The 22,399-nt window shown below is 42.1% G+C and overlaps 1 protein-coding gene across 1 annotated transcript in view; it reads right to left on the bottom strand.

Annotated features, from left to right (window-relative positions):
• The window catches only part of LOC114551254 (zinc finger protein GLI2), a 67,525-nt gene that overhangs the window by 10,443 nt on the left and 34,683 nt on the right, over positions 1-22,399 (bottom strand). The window contains exons 4-9 of the mRNA XM_028572425.1: positions 20,526-20,631; positions 12,802-13,004; positions 10,952-11,131; positions 3,990-4,191; positions 3,245-3,437; positions 1,792-1,935 (exon numbers count right to left, since the gene is read on the bottom strand). Of these exons, the coding sequence (XP_028428226.1) occupies positions 1,792-1,935; positions 3,245-3,437; positions 3,990-4,191; positions 10,952-11,131; positions 12,802-13,004; positions 20,526-20,631 (1,028 nt within the window). The remainder of the gene's footprint in view (positions 1-1,791; positions 1,936-3,244; positions 3,438-3,989; positions 4,192-10,951; positions 11,132-12,801; positions 13,005-20,525; positions 20,632-22,399) is intronic.

Raw genomic sequence — 22,399 nt, 5'->3', positions numbered from 1 at the left:
TTGCTAAATTTTTTTCAAGAAATATTTCCCAAGTTTCCAAAATTATCCCTCACAACTGAAAAAAAAGTTTTTGCTTTCACAAAAATGTCTTCACATTTAAAGGTGTGTTTATCTTCCCAAATTTTGGGGAAACTTTCCAAAATATTCTGACTTTCTCGAAAATGTCCTCAGTCTACATTTATGTTATCCTGACTTTCCAAACGTCAACCCAACAGTCCAAAATGTCCTCAATCTCTAAAAAATATTCTCAATACCCTCAAGTTTTACAACTTTCTAAAAATGTCCTCACTTTTTAAAAACATACTCACTTCCTAAAAAAGTTCTAACTTTCTAATGATTTCCTTACTTTTCCATAAAGTCCATTTTACTGACAGAAAAATCCTCACGCTCAGTGTCTCAAACTGAAATTGTCTTCACAAAGAAAGATTTGTACGAGAGCACACATGCAGAAACTGACACACCGCTAGTCCCACCCGGCTTCCTGTACACCTCCACCAACACAAAGACACACACACACACACACACACACACACACACACACACACACAACGTGCTGACTGCAGCATGTTTGTCTCTGCCCCACTGGTGGCCCCAAGCATGTTTGTCCCATCATCAAGCCCAAACCTGCCTCGCTATCGGAGAGGAGCCGCAAATTTGTCAAAAGAAAGAGAAAAAGGCTCCTCAGATGACAATAAAGCCCGGCCAATATTTCATGAAAATGAAGTGCTCTGGCACAGTTTACAGTGGCCAGGGAGCGGGAGAGAGGAGCGGAGCAACGAATGGATGCAAAGCTCTTATCATGTGGAGTTTTTCTTTATCCCAGACGCCTTTTACAAGAGGGTCACGGGAGGCTGTGGCCCCCAGGGGCCACGAGTCACACCATGGATCAGGACGCAGGGAACGAGTAGTGAGAAGAGACAAAGAGGAGGTCATCACTTTTTAAAATGCCCCCACCTCATTATCCAAAAATGTCCTGACTTTACAAAACGGTTTGAATTATCAAAATATCATAATAATAATAAATATCTGTCCTTTCTCTAGACAATGTTTTTGACTTTCCAAAAAATGTCAAGAAATTTCCAAATATCACGCAAAGTTTCATATACAACCTGACTTTTGTCATAAACTGTACTTTCTTTGGACAATTTTTTGACTTTCCAACTCTTTTCAAATAATCCGACTTTCCAAAAATGTCTTGATATTTCAAGAAATGTCCACACAAAATTCCTAATCATAACTTTTCAAACATTTTTTGGGAAGTCCTCTCTTCCCAAATAATATCCCAACTTTCCAAAACACCCTGACTATCGAAAGACTGTCCTCACTTTTCCAAAATGTGTTGACTCTCCTAAAACGCCCCTGTCTTGAGAAACATGTCCAGAAAGTTCTTACTGATCTTGCGAAGTGTCTTCATGTTTTAAAACGTCCTCTTTCCAAATAAGTCCACAAAGTCCCCACTTTGAAAAATGTCCTCACTCTGAATGTTTCAGTCTTCATCAGCCAATTGCTACTAGTCTTATTTCTAACATGACAATCATTTCATTGTGTAAAGAAAAATAATAATTTAACGTCTAAAATTACGTACTAGACTTCCTTTAAAAAGTGACAGATATTTTTTTTTTTTTTTAAAGGATAAAATTATATAATAAATATGTTACGGTGAAGGTGTACCGTAGTTAAAGATCCAAACTGTCCTGCTGCACTAATGATGCTGCAAAAACTAAGAGTATAAAAAAATAAAACCGGATTTATTTGAATCTGTAATGTAGGTTAGGTTATTTATTTTCATACCGGTGAGCAAGGAGACATCGGCCTCAACCCCTCTGCTTCAGTCTTGACCTTTGACCTTTTGGTGATCATGGGGTCGACTGTGCTGCTGACGGCCAAGTCGTCACCATGGTTCTGAGGAGAGGAAACAAGAGTCAGTATCCAAATCTTTAAGAAAGTAAAGTTGAGCATAAAATAATCAGTATCTTCAATAAAATCACTCCAAATCAAACAGAAAAAGTCCAGTGATAATCTTAGTCTTCCAAATAACCAATAAGCCATTACTTGTCCTTCGTTTGTTGTTAATTGATTTAACTATTCCATGAAAATCAACAAGCAGAAACAGGTCCGATGATCTCCCCTTCCCCATGCACTTGTTGACCTTTCACAAACATTTCTGAATTCAGGCACAGATGACTCCACTAGCTGACAGAATCAGAGGTAAAAACCAAGTTGGGACTGTGTGGGTGGAAGGAAATGATGGGTCCCCCTCTTAAACGTTTACCTCTGAGGGGGCGCTGCACACACTGATTACACGTGCTGACACCGCACATCAAAATAGCAGTTTACTGTGATGATTCGGCTGACGTCAAAAAATGTGATGGAGAAACAAAGTTCCACTGTGAGAACAAACAGTTGCAGATAAATTCCAGCTTGGCTAAATAGTTGTTTCAATGAGAAATACCTGCAGACCAAAAAGGGGGAATTTCCTTCAGCCAAACTCCGCAGAGAAATGACGTGATTTAAAATGAGAGCGCTGATTCCTCCACACAAACCTCATTTATTTTAAACCTCTGAACCACATGAACATGAACCTGTAAATGCTCCAGAAACACAAAGATATCTTCCATTTCTGTCTTTATTTGAATCCTAAAAGGTTGTCTTGAGAAAGTTCAGGTTATTTATTTTTTATTTTTTTAATTCTTTTTTTTATTATTATGATTTACCAGGTCCATACATTACAGTCAATGATAATACCTATCATACTACTCATTAAGCCATCTGTACATGTACATTAATAGCCCCCAGAAAAGTATCACAGGCTCAGAAAAGTGAGCAAGGATCCATTAGGCATTCATACTGTATTATATACACACAACCATTTTTAAATATAATAAAATAAGAACAGGACCTGAACAAACAAACGTGTTGGGGTAAACCTCAATGACACATAAAGCCCTCTACAGAGGGAAAATAAAAGAAAACAAAAAGGACCACTTTAGACAAATGATGGTCGTATTGGTGTGACACACGTTATCCATCCTTTTCCATCTTTTCAAAAAAGTTCCCTGTTGCAGTCCCAAAGCAAAAGTAATCCTTTCCATCTTGAAAATATCGTAGATAATGTCAGTCCATTCAAGTTCAGGATATTTTAACCCGTTTCTAATATAAATCCACAATAGATACCTGTATCTTGACACGAGACAAGACAGGATTTGAGTACAAGATAATCTTAAAAAACGAAATGTCTTTGTACCTTAGACGGCAGTTCGCTGTTGTGGGCGGAGGCTGGCAGGGAGGAGAGGCCGAGGCCCGGCTGGCGGCTGGAGTAGGAAGGCGGAGGCTGGATGAGAGGTGGAGTGTGTCCGAAGGCGCTGAGCCCCCGCTGCTGCGAGAGGAGCTGCTGGTAGGCCATGGGGTTGATGGGATGAGGGAACGGGAAGGAGGGGCTGCAAGGGGCAAAAACATGATCGTCAGATTGACATATTTGTGACACACTGGGATTAGGTGAGAAAGCAAGGGGTAGGAAGCCACATGAGGAGGTAAAAAAAGGAAAGAGGGAAGAATGGAAGGTAGAAGAAAAGTAGAGAAAGAAAGAAGCTGCAGGAAGCAAATAGGGGTGTAAATATTGGGGGTGGCTGTGGCTCGGAGGTTAAGTGGTTGCCCCTCAATCACAAGGTTGGATCAGTCCCAGGCTCCTCCGGCCACATGTCAAAGTGTCCCTGAGCAAGACACTGAACCCCAAGTTGCTCCCCGGATGCTGTATGTATAGCTGTCCATGGCTCCTAATACTTAGGATGGGTAAAATGCACTAATAGAATTTCACTACATTGTACTGTGTGTATGGGATGATTAAGAATAAAGTTTGAGCCTTTTAATCTTAAATCAGTCTTTTAAAGATGAATATGAGACTAAATGACTGCTAAAGTCAGAGGATGTGTGGGAAAAAAACAACAAACGAGCACTGTGTTTGGGTCCCGTTGTCTCTTCAGGTGAGTTACCTGAGTCCTCCGACCGACAGGTGTCCGTAGGAGCTGCTGGCGGCCGAGCTGGAGCGCGAGTTGTTGATGTAGGCGACCAGCGAGTTGGGCGAGGTGCGGATCATGGTCTGGAGGTCGATGCTGGCGTCCGACAGCGGCGAGATGGACAGAGCCCTCTTCCTGCTCAGCCTGGGCGTCAGTCTGGGGCTGGAGAACCGCGACACTGTGGACACACAGGTGAGTCCGCTTTAATAGGAGACACAACTTATTTGGCTTTTTCTCTGCTGCTACAGTGCCAAATGTGGATTCATCCACCGCTGAAAATAGTCCCCAACCACTGCACTGTTTTCTCCTGTTTGTTTGATAAAAACAGGAAATGACTGTCTTTCTGTGAAAGTTCTCAGGTTAAAAGGTTAAAATACCTGCTGCACAAAGGTCTCCACAGATACCTGGTGTTAATATGACAGAGGTGATAAATGCTGCACATCCTCCATACTGTCCCCCTCCTCCCCGGTGAGACTCTAAATACTCTCAGTCTGAAGGAATCGTTCCTGAAGAGCCACTCATCGCCTCATCGTGTCACTTTACTTGCGTTATTTCAGGATCGAGGCGCCGAGCTCCAGCCGGTGTGATGGATGCCGCCACAGCCTCTCCGTGACACTCACACCCCACGGACACAGAACAACCCTATCAATAAGTGCCGGAGATTGATTCACAGCTAATACAGTAAACAGTCTGTTCATGGTGATGGAAACTGAGCCTGGCATAGGATATTATCGAGTCTCATGGAGGCACGATGGGGAACACACAGCAGCAGGAAACCCAGGAAAAGAAAAGAAAAGAAATGAGAAATTTTAACAGAACAGTCGAGAGAGCTTTAGTTTTTGGTCCATTTACAGAGAAGAATCAAAACATTTCTGTCTACATTTGAGTCCTAAAACTTAACTTTCTTTAAATAAATGAACAAGTGAAACCAGAAAAAGACACTTTGTGCAGATAACTGCACCATCATTATGCAGAATATAGATTAAGTGATTAATTAATATCCCAAAACATTGTGCATTGCAGTTTGTTTTACTTTAGCACAGACTTTCACTTGTTTTAAGACAATAAAAGTTTTAAGGACTCAAATACAGACAGAAAAGACTCCAGTTTAATTCTGAGGAAAACTAAGACTTCCACATTAAAAACTGTCCTTTAACTAGCATCCTTGCTGCTGATGTACTTTTGAGCAACACACTTCAGTCTTTGTTCCAAAAACTCGTCTGCATTAAAGCCAGTGGCGCTCTGACATCTGCCCACATATGGCGACCCCATTAAGATTCAGACATAACTAATCAATCTTCCCCACAATAATTCCCCGTAATTACTTCAGATAAACATCACACAGTCTGGGTTTGCACTTCATGATGTTAAATGAGGGCAATTTACAGAGAATTGATTTCAACTGCGGGGAAATGTATGCAGAGCGATCCGATCGATCTCCGCTCTAAAATGTAAATTCAGACAAGGACTTGAAATCTAAACAGAGAAGACTGCGCAGAACTTTCTGTTTGTTAGTGTTGTTGCACTGGATTTCTTTCTAATAAATACATCTATAAAATGTCCAAAAACTGTGATGATTGTTGATCAAAACTCAAAGATATAAAACGGACTCAATCAGCAGATTTGACAATCTGAATTTGGTATTTCTGCTTTGTGAAATTACAAATTTGTGCATCAAAATGTGTTTTGCCAATTAACCAATTAATGAATTAGCTCCACAAAAGCATTCAGGGACAGCTTCTGACCTACAAAGCCACTCTGAGTGATTTTCTTTATACTTGTTGATCAGTTATGCTAATGAGGCTCATTTTAGGTCAAACTATCTTTTAGGTCACTGAAAATGGATCTTTTGGAAATTTCAATTCAATTACCTTTATTTCAACTCATGAGACACTGAGGTTGCCCGCATTTACAGTGACGACGTACAAGAGAAAAAAAATAAACACAAAGTGAATAAAATGAAGTGAAATACTAAAAGAACAAGGAATTCAGCTTAAACTGTTATGTAATGAGATGTTTAAAATTCAGAAATTATAGTTGTAAACATACCAAGAGTAGGAAGAGCAGTCATTTTTAAATAGTTTTGCAGGGCATGAATTTGTAGCACTAAAAGAAAAGGCAGTCATTCCTAGGTTTGAGCGTGATCGAGGAACCTTAAGGAGAAGCAGCTCACTAGAACGAGCCTCTATTAGATAGGACAGCTGAAGGCAGGGAAGTGGGAGAGGGAGGGGGATGACATGCAGCAAATCCAGGCGAGCCACCAAGACGCCCCATGTCTTTTTTGACTCTTGACTTCAATGTGTTTTTGCATTTTCGTTTTAACTGAGCTTTTTAAACTAGTGTATGTGTGGATAGTATTATTTTTTTTTTTTAGAACGAAGGAGGGGAAAAAATACTTGTGTACATGTGGACTAGCTTTAGAGTCAATTGGTAATTCTTGATTCAGTTACAGCCCTAATAGGAATGTCTGTCAATGTGCTTTAGCGTCAGCTGCATTACTTTGTCTCGGATCTGTACATATCTGATGATACACTGGTTGTTTGGACCGATGCACTGATCGAATGGATTTACTTAATATATTAATGTCATAGTCTTCTTGCAGTTTATAGGCTATTTATATATAAATTGAATCTTTTGATGCATCCACTTAAGCACCTGTGGTTGTTGCATCAAAACCAGGACATGTTATCTCTGCTAGAAACATTTTGTGAGTTGCTGACTAGTTTACCTCAAATACTGACCATGTAGATCAAATAAAAAGTGGGGGTTATCCCTGTTTTCAAACTGTAAATGTGCCAAGAAATGTAGGACAGAGGAAAAAGACTGCTTGCTTGCTTAAAAACAAAAGCGGAGTGCAGGTTTCAAAATATTCTTTTTAAGGGTTTTATGAGGAAATGTGGACATTCAGCATTTTTGTTTATAAGAAAACTCCTCAGAGAACTTTCAAGAGAAGTACTAAGACATACAAAAGCTTTGTGCACCCAGTCATTCTCTGTAAACTCTGCCACCCTCAACATTATGACAACCTACCGGTCACTTTTAATACAAACAGTTTGGGAGCCAAACCACATCTGGCGTGCATCAAATTTCCCGTCACAGACTGTCCGTCGTATAGCTTCCGCGTCTCATCTTCCCGACCGATTAATTCTGCTTTGTTTGCTTTCCCTGCCGTCCTTAATGACGGGGGCTAAAAGGCTGTTTCTAACTATATCCTCGGGTACAAATCTCCAACATATGTTATCTGTTTAGAAATTGGCGCTCTGAGACTTGTGGAGGAGGGGAGACAACTTTTATCCTGGGACATATGGAATCTGAATGATGATATAACAAATCCACAGAAGAGAAAAACATCAGCGTTCGTTTCTCCAGGGATGTCTCAGCTCGGAAGGTTTATTACCAAAGACATTACTGTTTGGGGGGCTGGTGTCATGGGACGCTAATTTGGACATTTAAGCAGCTAAAGTTGAGATGTAGCTCAGGTTGACGGTGATGGTGGTGTTAGAGGGTGGAAGAGGGGGGCATGTGTAGAGGACCAGGTGTGTTTTTTTGTTAGCGGTGTTAGCGGCTGCTCAGATGAAGCAGCCGTATTCATCTCTGTTACTTCCTCTCATCTCTGGGGAGATGTGTTTATTAATGTGCCACTTCCCCTGATAAATGGACCAATGGAAAAGCCCGACTCGACTCGCTCGCCACCTCTCCTCCCCCCCAGCCGCCTCCTCCATTGTGATTTATATCAGCAGCCGCCAGTGTGAGTGTGTGTGGAGTGATTTGCAGAGTGAATTGTGTGTGTGTGTGTGTGTGTGTGTGTGTGTGTGTGTGTGTGTGTGTGTGTGTGTGTGTGTGTGTGTGTGTGTGTGTGTGTGTGTGTGTGTGCGCTGCAGCCCCCGAGGCTCTCGGTGCCACTGTGGTCCGTATGTAACTGAACTGTTTGAAACCAGAAGGTTGCAGGTTCAAACGTTGCCACAGCTGCTGGGAAACATTTGGGGAAATGCTCTGTCCTCCTTCAATGAGGAGCTCTTGAGCAAGGTGCGTTTTAAAGGGCCACACCAGAGTTTTTTTGGGTTGTGCATGCAGTCATAATTACTTTGCGTGACTGACAACCTTTTCCCCAAGCAACACAAGAATAATAAGTTGCAAAGAAAGCAGGAGTGCTTTAGAAATGGCATGAAAACATTGTATTTATTTCTAAGGGAAACTTTTCCTGCAACTAAAAGAATGATAAATTAAAATAGTTACTTGTAGCTGTGTTTTGGTGTGCAAATAAAAAAGAACTTTAAGGACTTAATTTACAGTAAAAGTAGTCTGGCTCAACATTTTCAGGATAAAACCTGACGCCCAGCACCAGTCTCGCTTTCCGTTCTGTGTGTGTCAAAATCCCTTCGCTTCAGCAAACAACAACAAACTTTAGAGAAAATTTGGATCATGCAACAAGGCAGCCCTGCTTGAATCTTTCGGTGAATGATTGTAAAAATGTACAAAGAATATGTTAATGGCTTTTAGTCTCTAACTGGAACCTTATGGGACTGATGGGTAGGATTGCTGTGCACAAAATACAGCTGTTCCCAGAGTTAAAACGTGGTCAGGTTAGAGGTAACCCTTCTTGTGTATTTTACTGTTCTAGCCTTTGGACTGTACTTGATGCACAATGATAAACTGACAAAAAAGTGAAAGGGAACGAAACCAGTGGCTTCGTTTTAACGTTCTGCATCACACTTGGTAACTGGTCGATAGCAGTAATATATAGCTTTACTTCCTTCCTCTTCTCTGGATGTGTAGAGGAGTTAAATGTTCTCAGCTTGTGCACTTGGCAGGTAAAGTAAAGTTTTTTCTCACAGCCACATCCAGCAGCTTCAGTGAATAACTTAACAATGACATTTTGGCGAGACAGAGCCAAGCGTGCTTTGCGTTTGTCTTGGCCTCAGCGCCTGCACAGTGTTGGGGACGGCTGGAAACTCAGTTATGACAGCTTCAGTGAGCCCGGGCTGGACGGCCTCACGCTGCTGGCAGCCTGCAGCAAAAGTTTGGCCCCAGACACCACAACACAGCGAGCTCATTCACAACCCTGCGCTCTGTCTGCTCAACCTGCAGGGATAACTTTAACCCAGGCTGGCCGCTTGTTCAACCGCTGAGCTCTGCGGTCAATTTTTTCTCTGACTCTTAATGGTTGGTGCGTTTTCTCAATTCAGTTTGATTTTTGGAACATGAAGTAGTTTTTTACCTTCCTAAGAGAGCTGAAAGATTCTGACTTTTTTGCTTCTGACTTTAAAAAGTTACTAAGGACTTTAGTTTGTCTGAGGATAGAGCTATTCAATTAATCGCCAACTATTTTTTCGATTAATCGGTTTGAGTCATTTTCTATGAAAAAAAAGGCAAACTTCTCTGATGTCAGCTTGTTAAATGTGAATATTTTCTAGTTTCTTCTCTCCTCTGTGACAGTAAACTGAATATCTTTGAGTTGTGGACCAAACAAGACAATTTGAGGACATCATATTTGTTCTTTCTTTCGGAAACACTGATCACCATTTTTCACCATTTTCTGACATTTTAGAAACCAAACAACCAGCCTCATCTGAGGACTTAGTTTCAGTTAAGAAGAAGAGTGCAGTTTGTGGAGATATTGGATTTAAATGCTAGTTTTTCCTTTTATTTACTTTGTGTGCACTTAAAGCAAAGGGCACCTATAGATGTTCCAAAGTAACAGGAAGTGTCACTTCACTGGCAGAGCACAGAGAGCAGACATTAGTGCAGCTGGCACGTAGCATCACTCAGACTCTCTGGTGTTCATCATCAGGAGTTCCCTTCCACTATCAGTCTCCCTCTCAGACATGGCTACCCTTTTAAGGTGCAGTAGCGAAGCGCCGGATCAAAGTAGGCATTTATTACGTTATTATTTAAGTATACCTGCTGTAACCGAATGTGCCCAGCAATGGCGTACACTGGAAATGTCACAGCGGCACAATGAGTACTGGGTGTTTATGTAAAAGTGCTGGCTCAGGGTCGGCAGGGAGAAATATTGTGAGGCTGATACCTGAAGGCCGTTTGAAGTTGTCTGACATGAAAAATGTATACAAGCCTTATTTATTCATAGGCCTCTCCTGTGATCTTTGTTTCATCATCCACCTGGACTCGACGCCCTGATAGGAATTTCATTCTCCGTAATCAATGTCAAAGCAACCCATTGAGCGTGGTACACGCAGCTACTGTATGTTAGCGTCCTTTACTGATGCATATGCAGGACAAACTTACTACTTATTTCTGCGTTTTGTCTTGTCTATTTCTGCAGTGATGTTATCTTCAGTATCTCGGGCTCTCGTGCAGAAAGAGTTGATAAAAGTGTCCATGTTTGTGGCAGGAAAATTTACACAGAATTTGGACAATCTCTTTTTATAAATTACAACACTTAAAAAGCAGTCTTTGAAGTTTTTCTGGACTGGAACGCCTGCAAAATGTCACTGAAAGAGAGCAAAGCAAATAATGAAAAAACCCAAAGCTGATGCTCACTTTCAGTCACTTTAACTTTTCTCTGAATGTAAAGTTTTAACCATTAGTTGAGTGATTGATTAGTCAATTGGCAGAAAATTTATCTGCAACAATTTCTTTTTCAGGCAAATATTTTTCACTATATTTGTTGCTTCTCAAATCTTCAGATTTGCCAGACAAAATAAGCAATAAGAAGATATCAAATTGTCATTTGAGTAAACATAATAAACATTTTTATTACATTTTCTGGTGTTTTATAGACTTTAGACGATTTACTGATCAATCAAGGAAATAATCAGTTAATTAAACAATAAGGAAAATGCTTGTTAGTTGCAGTCTAGAGTTGTTTTGGAAGCCAGAGATAAAGTAAAGAAAATGCAATCAGTAAATGTGCTAAACTAGGAGCTGAAAGAGGCTAAAAATCTCTGACAGCTGAGTTTGTTCTCAGAGTTACTCACCGTCGATGGGGGTGATGTAGTCGGACAGGTGGGCCCCGGCGGCGGCCCCTGCCCCCTGCATGAGCAGCTCTCCGTAGGGGCTCCGGTGGCTGGCCATGAGGTGGTAATACTCTGCCGGGCTCGCACCGGGAGGAGGAGGGAGCCCAAACAGCCCACGTTCCTTTAAATGCTCATGGGCCACTGTGGACGGGGGGAGAGGGGGGAGACGGTTGGTGAGTTAGGAAGGATCTTTTCGTTTCAAAATCCATGTTACAAAGTGCGTCACAAAACAGCAAAATAAAACAGACCAGCCATAAAAATATTGGTTCTTTTAAAAGAAAAAAGATTTGGTGTATAAAAACCTCTACGACGTAGGTAAGAACAGAAAAAGCACTTTTTAAAAAGAAATAAAAGACAGTTCAAAGGAGGTTCACGCTCAAATAATATCAGGAAATGTTCTTCAATAAAAGGATCTTTTAAGAAGCATGCAGGGAAAGAGTTAATAACTAAAGGGGGGGAGTAAGAAAGGGGTGAATTCCTGGTCTGTCGCGCCTCATTCTGAGGAGATCCATGAATGGGCCGAGGGGCCAGCAGGGCGGGGTCACTGATGTGCAACGGCCCGTGTAGGTGCTCCCACCCCACCCCCACCTCCAGGCCTCAGTGTCTCCGCAGACTCATGAGCAAAATATCTCTTTACTAAAGACGCTGCAGGATCAATGTGAGCTCTGTGTTTCCTTGAAATGTGTTCAATTTACCTGGCTGTTCACATCTGCACCCAGTAAAGCGCTTTTAAAAGTGTCAGAGCCAATAAGAGTTTGATGTGAATTAGTTTTACGCCTCCAGAATCACTTCCCCTCTCTTCTGCGTCCGCTCCTTGGTCTGCAAACCAAACGTTACCTCCTGCCCTCGTCCCCTAAGTGTTGTCTTTCAGACGACATTAAGTCTCTGGACCTAACAGAGAGCAGACGCTGGGCTCGTGCTGACTTCATAGCTGAAGTAGCTGCCCTTACAGGATCACATTTCCACCTTTTAGAAACTTCTGGATGATGAGGACAGAGGTAGAAAAAGGCCACAGCGTTTTTCATAATCAAATTCAACTCTGTGGGGACGACCGTGACGGAGAGCTGAAAAAGCACCAAGCTCAGATGAAAAAAAAAAAAGTATCAAACACTAATTCCAAAACCACAACTCCAGGTGATGACAGCATGTTAAACTAACTTCCATGTCAGATGTTGTGGATGGTTTGTGGGGAAAAGGTCACCTGGAACACATAAAAGCCTCCATCTCCAAACCCAAGGCCTCGTCTTTCAACCATCTATTTGCATTCCCTCCACCGCAAATAGGCTCCCCGTCCTTTTTTCTCTCTCGCACGGCTTTATCGCGGCCAGATCTCAGGCGTGGCCGCTTATTTAAGTTTAAAAGCATTGCCACATTACCACTGACAGACTGTAAAAGAAGATTTATATCACGTCCCGCCACCACGCTCCAATCTGTTATTGTAATTCAGCGCTGAGGAAAGAGTTGTCATCGCTGCCTGGTGAATTTGTGCAGGGGTGGGGGGGGGGGGTGGGTGCATAAGTATTTGCCATCACTGACTTTCTATATGTATTAAAGCACCTGGGAGCGCAGGTCAAGGTTTCCCCCACTGCTCAGTACCAGGTTTCCTGCTAAAAAATACACCTTTTCCAATAATGTATTCACACTGCTTTAGGTTTATTCTAAAATTATTATAGACAGATACAGTGAAAAGTATGAGGTCCTGCTTTGATTAAACTGAAAACATTAACTTAGAAATGATCAGATGTGAAATTCAGATGGTTTTCGAGCTGAATGGTCAACTCCAGTGACTGAAAAATAAAGTGTGAACTTACAGTCGGCAGGGCTGAGTCCTCTGGCTGCCGAGATCATGGAGAGGGTGGGGCTGCCGTGCACAGAGCGCAAGTAGTGCTCCATGTGGGGGTTGACATACGGGTGAGGTGGGCTGAAGGGGGAATCGCCGGTAGCCACGGCGGCAGGTGAAAGGCGGATCAGTGAGATATCGGAGAGGATGGGGCTGCCGGCAAAACCTGCAGAGCTGTACGAGAGGAGAGAAAGGAAACGTGACTGAGTTTGATCATGTTTAGCAGCCAGGACACAGAACATCAATCTTTAAAAACACAGAAATATAGTTTCAATAGTGCATTTGTTGGGGACTATTTTCAGCAGCGGATTAATCCACATCTGGTGCTCTACTGAGTATTTGTGGCAGCGGCACGGTGTATGTGTCACCCAGTGCAACAGTGTATCAGGTATGTAGTGTATCAAAACATATATCAGGCTGTGATAACAGACTTTAGATCTCCACTTCAACTGCTGTGTCATCAGCACTCTCCAGAAATCCTGCACAACTGAGCCACCACCTCGGTGTGTACACAGACAGCGCTGAGAGTGAGATCACGTCTAACGCGCTTCCTCTGTCGAGCTTTTGATGTAAGAGAATCAGAGGAAGGGGTGAGATCGGGGTCACGGAGACGAGGGGGAAGCAAAACGCCTCTCGAGGTGACGCTTGTACCCACGGGGCGTTTGTCGGTGTCGTTTATCGTGTTAGCTCACTGGGAGAAAACAATCCTCCAGCGTGATATCTGTAAGACGAGCCTGATGAAAGAACGTAAAGCTGACACCTTTTTTTTTTTTTTATTTTTGGGCATCTTTAGGCCTTTATTGACAGGACAGCTGAAGTAAATGAAAGAGGAGAGAGATGAGGGAATAACATGCAGCAAAGGGCCGCAGGTTGGAGTCGAACCCTGGCCCGCTGCGCCAAGAAGTAAACCTCTATATATGGGCGCCCACTCTACCAACTGAGCTATCCGGGCACCCAAGCTGTCACCTTTTTAAAAGCTGCGTCACTTTCTTTCCGTCTGTCTTTAAAAGAGGGATATTTAATCAGGTTTATTTAGTTTAAAAATGGGCACGTTTGCAGATGGGTTTAAGATATTTAGGTTTGGTTTACTGACGGTATTCCCACATCTACGTGTAGAGTCTGAAACACAGTGAGTTAAAGAGAAGTTTCAGCCCTTATATCTCCAGATCTGTGTCTACTACCTGGCTACTTCATGAAAAATACACATTCTCCATCATCCAACAAAGGCTTCATCACCTCGCAGGCAGATATTTGGATTGCATCACGAGTGAGGCAACGTTTTTCACTCTCAGAAGAAGAAGATAAAGTTCTGATTTTGCACCCAAAAACACAATCATCCCCACAGTGTGTGTGAAATATTAATGCTCTCCTCATGTATCCGCCTGCAGGTGAGCTCTGTCTGCCTTTGAATCTTTGTTTACTGTGATAACAAGCTCCTCCAACAATCACAGTCTGAAGCGTATAAATATTTCCGTCTTCACGTGCTGCTCTGATCAGATATTCAGAAAGTGTCTGGTTGCGGGCGAGTTTTCTGTGCGAACACAATGCTCGGCCTGTGGAGCGTATCCTGGTCCGGCGCCGGGCAGCAGGCTGAGGCGAGAGAGAGGGTGGGGGGTTTTTTTTTTTTTTTTTTTTAAGATTTGGTTTTGGGGGCTGTGGGAGAGAGATGGGGAATGACACGCAGCAAGGGACCACAGGTCGGACTCAAACCCGGTCTAATGCAAAGGACTCAGCCTACATGGGGTGCACGCTCCCTGGGTGAGCTAGAGGTCGCCCCATGGGGGTTGATTTCTGTCTGTCCTAGACGCTTGTTAGCATTGTGTTTACTGTTTTACTGTGGAGGAGGATTGGCACGTTGTTATAGTTAAGTAACTTTTCCCCCATATTAGAATATTACTTGTTCAACGTTCATTGTGTGCTTAATGCTGCATTTAGGGCTGCAAAGAACTATAATTTTCATAGTCGATTAATCTGTGGATTATTTTCTAGATGAATGGATTAGTTGTTTGGTCTCTAAAATGTCAGAAAATGGTGATAAATCTGGATCAGTGTCCACAACTCAAAGATATTCAGTTTCCTGTCACAGAGGAGAGAAGAAACATATTCACATTTAACAAGCTGGAATCAGAACATTTCTTTCTCTTTTTTTCTTAAATAAATTACTCACACTGATTAATTGATTATCAAAGTAGTTGGCAGCTCTAGTTTAAACTAAGGTGAGACGTCTTCTCTTCTCTCTCTTGAGCTGACCAATAGAATAATAATAATAATAATAATAATAATAATATGAGTCTTGAACCAGAGCCTTCTGTATTTGGCTCAAGTAGCTTGTGAAAGATAAGATGTGCCAGATGCAAATGTAATTAATGTTGCATATCTTTTGCTGCGATGTAGATATAAGTATCAGATCAGACCTGTGACTCTGCAGCTGAGCAGAGCTTTCAGCCTCTTTTAGCTCCTAGTTTTGTTTAACTGCACCTTTACAATGTTGTTCAGTCTCTGTGTTTTAGCAGCAGCAGCTCTGATGAAGCCACTGTTCTCTACCTACTCTTCTGGCTTCAGTGAATCACAGCAGAGCCTCATATGGAACGTCTCAAACACGTATTCACTGGTGTAAAGCTTTAAAGGAAGTCGACAGCAGACATTACCTTATTTTCGTTTGTTTTTAATGGCACAGACTTTATATTATATAATAACATTAATAAGGTGTGGGACTCATTAAAACGCTCAGTCACAAGAATATAGAAATGTAGATCTTTGCTGTTGGTTGTCGAGAGTTCAGCGTTAGATTTTGAGTAACTTTATTGTGATGCTGTAAATATTAAGCACTGTTTATGAAGTGAAAATCTTGGCAAACACCAAGTCTTTGCTTTCAGAAGATGAAAAAGTTTGGCATTTGTGTGATATTGCTCTGCTATATATAGGTCTGAAAGTACTAATTGATCCTTCATGTTTTTTTTTATTTTGTTACGTTCGTAGGCCGAGATGGCATCTTCTGCTTCTGCTTATTTTATCTGAACAAAGTGAAACAGTTTTCTAATGATCTAAAACAGAGAAAAGCTGCAAATCCTCACAATGGAGCTCTTTAAACTTTTGCATTTTAAGTGATAAATTACTTTAAATTATTAATCGTTCAGTTAAAGTTAGCTGTGAGGAACATGGAAGTGTGTTACTAGGTTTGCATAGCATTCCTCTACATGCATCTAAAGTGTGTTTCTGTCTGGTTTAAGCTGCTGTACGAGCATTTTTGTGTGTGTGTGTGTGTGTGTGTGTGTGTGTGTGTGTGTGTGTGTGTGTGTGTGTGTGTGTGTGTTTCTCTGTGACACCAGAGATGAATTACAGTGACAGTGAGTCTCGTCTCCGGTGTCGGGCTCAGGGAGCGCTCTGATTTAGATAAATCACGCCGTCCAGCATGCGGCTGAATCCACTGTAGGTTTATGAGTCTGCTGCTGCTGCGACGTGAAGCGGACGCCTCAAACTTAACAGGCAACAACCCCCCCCATCCCACTCAACCTGGATCCCCCGAACTCCTTCCTTCTCATGCAGAGGGAGAAATGACCTACATACAAACAAACAGATTAGGGTGCTGCAAATCATGGCCTCCTTAAGAAGTCATTTCATCATCTCATCCTGCACTTTGTTCTGTCCTCAAAACTGGATGGAGAGATTTCATTTTCTTCCATTTCTTTATATGCATTTGTGCAAAACGTTTCATCTGAAAAACTTTGCAAACTTGTTTCTTTGATTCTTTGCCAAAATATGGTAGCATGAAGTCCAGACGCAGGGATGATTGTGTTGAAAATAAAGTATGAAGAGCAGAGAGAGTTTCACACGTCAGGATGACTTCAAGTTTCTGAAATCAAGAGCACTCCAGGAGCTACATAGCTCCAGGTTTAATGTGCATTAACTGATCTGTGGTAGTTTAATTGAACATGTATCTGGGCATACGCAGCACAAAAGCATAGGCTGTTTTTGGCGCCATTGCTTCCAACTGCTCTCTTCTATTTCCGGGTCAAAACCCACTGCAGCGGAGTGGGGAGGGGCAGTAATAACCTACGAAGCATGCATAGACGCATAACCCGAACTGACCCAGGTTAAGGTCTATTCTGAATTTTAAATCCATGGAATTTTTATATTTGAAAACTTCCCTCAAGCCAAGAAAAGCGCCTTAAAAACCTGTGCTGTAAAGTCTCTGGGCCAGCGGGAGAAACACAACTGCAGATTCAGCGTAAACCTGAAAGTAAACCTGAAAGCTTAGAAACTTTTTTGGCGTGGACATGAACTGAATGGGTTTATATAGTGCTTTTCTAGTAACGACTTAACGACTACTCAAAGTGCTTTTACATAATACAGGAACCATTCACACACATTCATACACTGTGGCCGAGGCTGCCATACAAGGTGCCACCTGCTCATCAGATAAACATTCACACACATTTACACTCCAATGGAGCAGCATCGGGGGCAACTCGGGGTTCAGTATCTTGCCCAAAGACATTTCGACATGGGACTGCAGGGCCAGGGATGGAACCACCAACCTTCCGATCGGCAGGCGAGCCACAGCCGCCCCAGTCAATGTAATACACCCTCGGTTACTGAAGGAGTTATCTAGGTCTGTTAACCCAGTATGAGAACACTGATTTTATCTGTGGTTTACTTGGCGTTTGAGAAACAGCTGTATTGCTTTAACCCAAATATAAATAGGTTTTTAAACTGCATGTAAAGTGTGTATGTGTGCCTGTGGGGAGCTGCAGGTTTGGTCCACTCTTAGCTGTGTTTGTAAAGTTTCAGGCCCTTAACATCTTAGCTTCTTACATGTTGGGAGTTTCCAGTCTCGCTCCGTCCACAGAGACGCCTTCACAGAGGAGGAAGTGTTTCCCCCTGCGCTCTTCTGTCGCCAACGAATGACAGTGAGGCCAGGGAAGAAACCCCTCCTCAGTATCCGGTGAAAGAAGAAAAAAAGAGGTTTCCCTATGGCAGCTTTTTATGACAGGCATGACAAAATAACCAGCCCTCTCATTACGGTATATGCAAACAATGATAAAGGGGCCGGTGCAGAGATGTCATGTTAGACAATCAAGGAGGGGACCTCTGACACGCTGCCACGAGCGGATAATAAAGTGCCGCACCAGGCGACAAATGACACCGCACTTAATTTGCTGCGCAATGTTCCTGTAATTAGGTGAATTTGGCACAGGCAGGGGGGAGCGACAGCTAGATCAAGGTCTTGATGAATTAGGGGTCCACTGTCAAGATCAAATCACATTAATCAAGGTGGCCGAGTCCGCGGACAGCCTCCCCTCCTCTCCCCCGCCCGCCCCTCTTCCAGCCAGGCGTGATGAATAGCCCTGCTTCCGCAAGGCGCGAAGTATGCATCACCATCAAATCTGGGAATCTAAATGTAAGAGCACTATTTGGAGAATTCTATTGACTTTTTTTTGTCCCGGCGCCAGTTTTTCTTTTGTGATAAAGTAACTTTGAACTCGTGCAGGAGCCTCGATGTGTCAAAGTGTGCCACAGACTCAGATCCTCTCACATGTGTTCTTTAACAAGCTGCTCAGTTTACGTTTGTTAATAAAAAATCTTTGCATTCGTTTACACTCTTAACATCACTGTTCTAAAATCATCAATTAAAAAACGCATGTCTAACAACAATTCAAATAACTTGCAGCTCTGTTCTGAACATATAGATTTAAATCAACCGGACACAGTTTCATATCTCTGATTTTGAAGCTGAATGCTCCCTAATGCACTTTTCAAATGAGTCTTTACTTCGAGCTGCATTATCCTGCAACAAAAAAGAAACTATGACCAAAATAGGACAGATTTTGTCTGAGCACAGCTACAGAATTAAACCTTTTGACCGTTTCCAACATGTTTTCACAGTCTCTTCAAGTTAATTTTTTTCATTAAAAGCAAGAACAAACGTGATCTAATGTTTCCTGATACAAATAACAGATGTGTGAAGTTGAATTGTGTTCAGTGCTGTGTATAACACAAGCTGAATATCCCTCAGGAAAATAAATGGGATCTCTTATTGAAGCCAGACTCACCACCACCGCTGCTGCTGTGACCTCTATACTCTGGGAGTTTAATTATGGCGCTAGCTCGGGGCAACGCGGCCTGCACCACACAGATTAGCTCCACAACAAGCCATTAATGAATATAAAGAGGTGCTGGAGTCAGGTTGGCTGTATTATGTCATCAGTGATGGATCCGGCCTTGCCGATCGCCGCTAATGGAGCGAGCAGATTGATACGAGCCAACTGGCAGAGATTTATGTCTCTTTTACTTTTTTATTATCCAGCAACAGAAGTGGAACATAACTAAGTACAGTACACTTATACTGTACTTAGCTTTATATCCTCTTTCCTTTTAGGAGGAAATATAACATGTTTACTCCTCTCTGGTTATTTGACCGCTGGAATTACAACTTTGTAGAATAAGATTTTACAAACAAAACACATATGATCCATTTATGAAATATGATGCATTGTTATAGATTAAACCAGTGGCTTCCAACCTTTTTGGCTTAAGAACCCTTAATATAAAGTAGTGTCTTCTTACAACCCCTTGTTCCACACCAAGCTGGATTTCTAAATGAAACTCCCCCATGGCAGCAAATGAGCCATAAGTTTTTTTTTGATACTGTGATTATTTAACAGTTGGCTGAGGACGGGTGATTATTTGGTAGCCTGGCAAGAATGAAAAATAAACCCGCTACTTGCATTGCTCTGTCTGATGGGGGCATCTTCAACAAAAAAGGCAGTGTGGTGCGCCTCGCATTTTTCAACCAAAAATGTGTAAAAGAAATCCAGAATTTGCGGCCGGGTTGGTTCAGTGGTAGAGCAGGCGCACATGTACTGAGAGGTTTATGCCTCGACGCAGAGGTCCAGGGTTTGAATCTGACCTGTGACAATTTCCTGCATGTCTTCCCCCTTTCTCACCTAGCTGTCCTGTCCATTAAAGGCGGAAAAGCCCAAAAAACTAAATCTTAAAAAAATTTAAAATCCAGAATTTGAAAATAAAGCTCCAAAAATTTTATAATCTAGGACAGTCCTATAATATATGCACCACGGAGGTAAACGCTGCACCTTTACCTTCAACAAGGTTCCAAGGAAATGTTGGGAGAAACCTGATTCTCTTAATACTGTTGCAATTACTTCCCATTCTTAGATTCCAGCTGGTAAACTGCCTTGCTTAGTGGCTCAGGGCACCTCAGCTATTCAGAGAGAGACGATCTTTTTACTTTTCTAACTGAGTCTGGATCTTAGTAAGCAAACTTCAGACTTCTTAAAGGATCAGACTGTTTTCATCCCCAGACGTTTGGAGCCCAAACAGTAAAGCTTGCCCACATAATCAAACTGTACGGAAACAAGAGGCTGCAGAGGGGAAATTCAGAACCAGCATTGATTATTCACTTTGGAAGTCAACATGTTGTCATCTGCTTTTGATATTGAAGTTGGCGAACGCTCAGCTCTCATCAGCGCCTGCAAACATACACTTGAATCCTCCAGAGTTAAGAAAGAAAAACAAGCTCTGTGCTGTTCAGTAGTAACTGAAAAGGAAATACAGATTTGCATCAAAAAGATCTGACGGCTTTAACTTGAACCTGTGTCTTCAGAATCGGACTTGTGACGTGTTGAAGTCCCTTTAGAAAATATATACCCAGAAGAAGAAAAAAAGGCCACTTACCCGTGCATGGCGTGCAGCGCATGAGGCTCGTAGTGGTATCGTCCTTCGTGATGGCGCATGTCAATCGGGATCGGTGTGTGGAAGGTGGGGAAGATGTGGTGCGGGGCTGCAAGAACAGAAACGCAAAGAAGCGAGTTAGATGAGGAAGAGAGAGAGAGAGAAGAAGAGAGAGAGAGAGGGGAAGAGAGAGAGGGAGAGAGAGAGAGGAGGCTTCAAAAACAAATTCAAAGGCAAAAGGGCTACAATAAAGCAACATGAATTTCATAGCAGGCTGAGCACTTTCGTGTAAAATATTGGCACTATCATACAAGAGAAGTGGAATAAATAAATAATCAAAGTCGTCCTAAGAAATCCTACATCTTGAACATAAAAGATATCCAACCGGGCTTTGACAAAGACCTGCAGCTAGAGGGTCTTTGAACTAGACGGGATGATGGACTGTGTGGAGGGAAGCTGCAGCCCCGACTCAAACCGGGACTGACAGCTCTGGGAAAAGCTTTCTACTGCTTATGTTCTTCCTTTACAAACTGTGTGAGTCTTCTCCGGGGCTGCAAACAGACCAACACTGGATATATATACACACACACACACACACACACACACACACACACTCCTGGGTCAACTGTCAACATGACGGCCACTGTAAACTATTTTCGTGTCTGTTTTTTTTTTTATTCTTTTAGTTGTTTCCTGGATTTAATTATTAATTATAAAGTGACCGTCTTGGTTTTGCTTTGTGTTTCCAGGGTTGGAGAGAATAGAGGCATCGTTCTGGACCTTCTGCGCTTCCAGGTGAGGAAATCATGGCTCCTCACAAGAGCAGGACAAGTTAAAGTATTTCAGGAGACGCAGAGAGCTAGGTAGATTAATAAAATGTTCAAAAAAGAAGCAGCAGCAGCTGAGTTTTAGTGCTTAGTTTTGCTCAAGCTCCAATAACAGTGGATCCTACATTCCCCATAATGCAACTTGATTGGATCTTTTTATTAGATGCTTCTTGCCTTGTAAGTGGCCACATCTTTCAAACTCTACACCTCCAGTTCAACGTCATCACGTCATCAGGGTTATTTTGTCACACGACTATTTTATTGGTACTTTAGTTTATAAAATGTCCAAGTGAATGACGTCACACCTTCAAATGTCTTGTTTTGTCAAATATATCCACTTAACTGTAATATAAAACAAAGGAAAGCAGCAACTCCACACATTGGAGATGCTGGAATGAAAGAACGTATGATGACAGAAATGACTTAAAAGGGATAGTCTGATGTACGAGCTAATTCTCCACAGTCAGTCATAGTCAGATTTTAGACACCTAAAAACATCTATATCAGTTTAAGTGGATGCTATATTTAGAATATTTTCAGCACTTTCCCTTGCTGTCAGACAGCCCTTTTAGTATGGGGAACTGAAGCCGTTATCTCAGTTCTCTTCAAACCTTCCAGACTCCTTTGACAAAAACAGTAATATTACCTCGCAGAACACGGGAGTTGCTGCTCTAACGCTGCCTCCATCTTTTAGTTCGGCTCTCCCCTACATGATGGTACGTCAGCAAAACAAAAAGTACCTTGCACATATGACATTAATAGCTCTTTTTCTCCTCACAAATAAGTTGGACTTTTCTGTGAGATCAGGCTGAATCTATAAAATCTAAAATATGGACATAATCCAAGACATGTCATTACTTATTTGGCTGCAACGTGAAATTATTTTGTCCACTGGCTTGAGGGCAAACCTGCAGGTTCTACGTTAAAGGTACATTTCTGTTTCCAATTTAAGCCATCTACGTTTAATAGTCATCCTGCATCCTTTTAATGGCCCTTTGGATTTTTCATTAAAAGCCTGTTTTCCTTTTGTGGTTTCTTCTTAGATCTGGG

This window comes from Perca flavescens, chromosome 24 (assembly GCF_004354835.1).
Source record: "Perca flavescens isolate YP-PL-M2 chromosome 24, PFLA_1.0, whole genome shotgun sequence".
Lineage (NCBI taxonomy): Eukaryota > Metazoa > Chordata > Actinopteri > Perciformes > Percidae > Perca > Perca flavescens.
The sequence above is the reverse complement of the archived record's forward strand: the minus strand, read 5'-3'. Positions and strand labels throughout refer to the sequence as shown.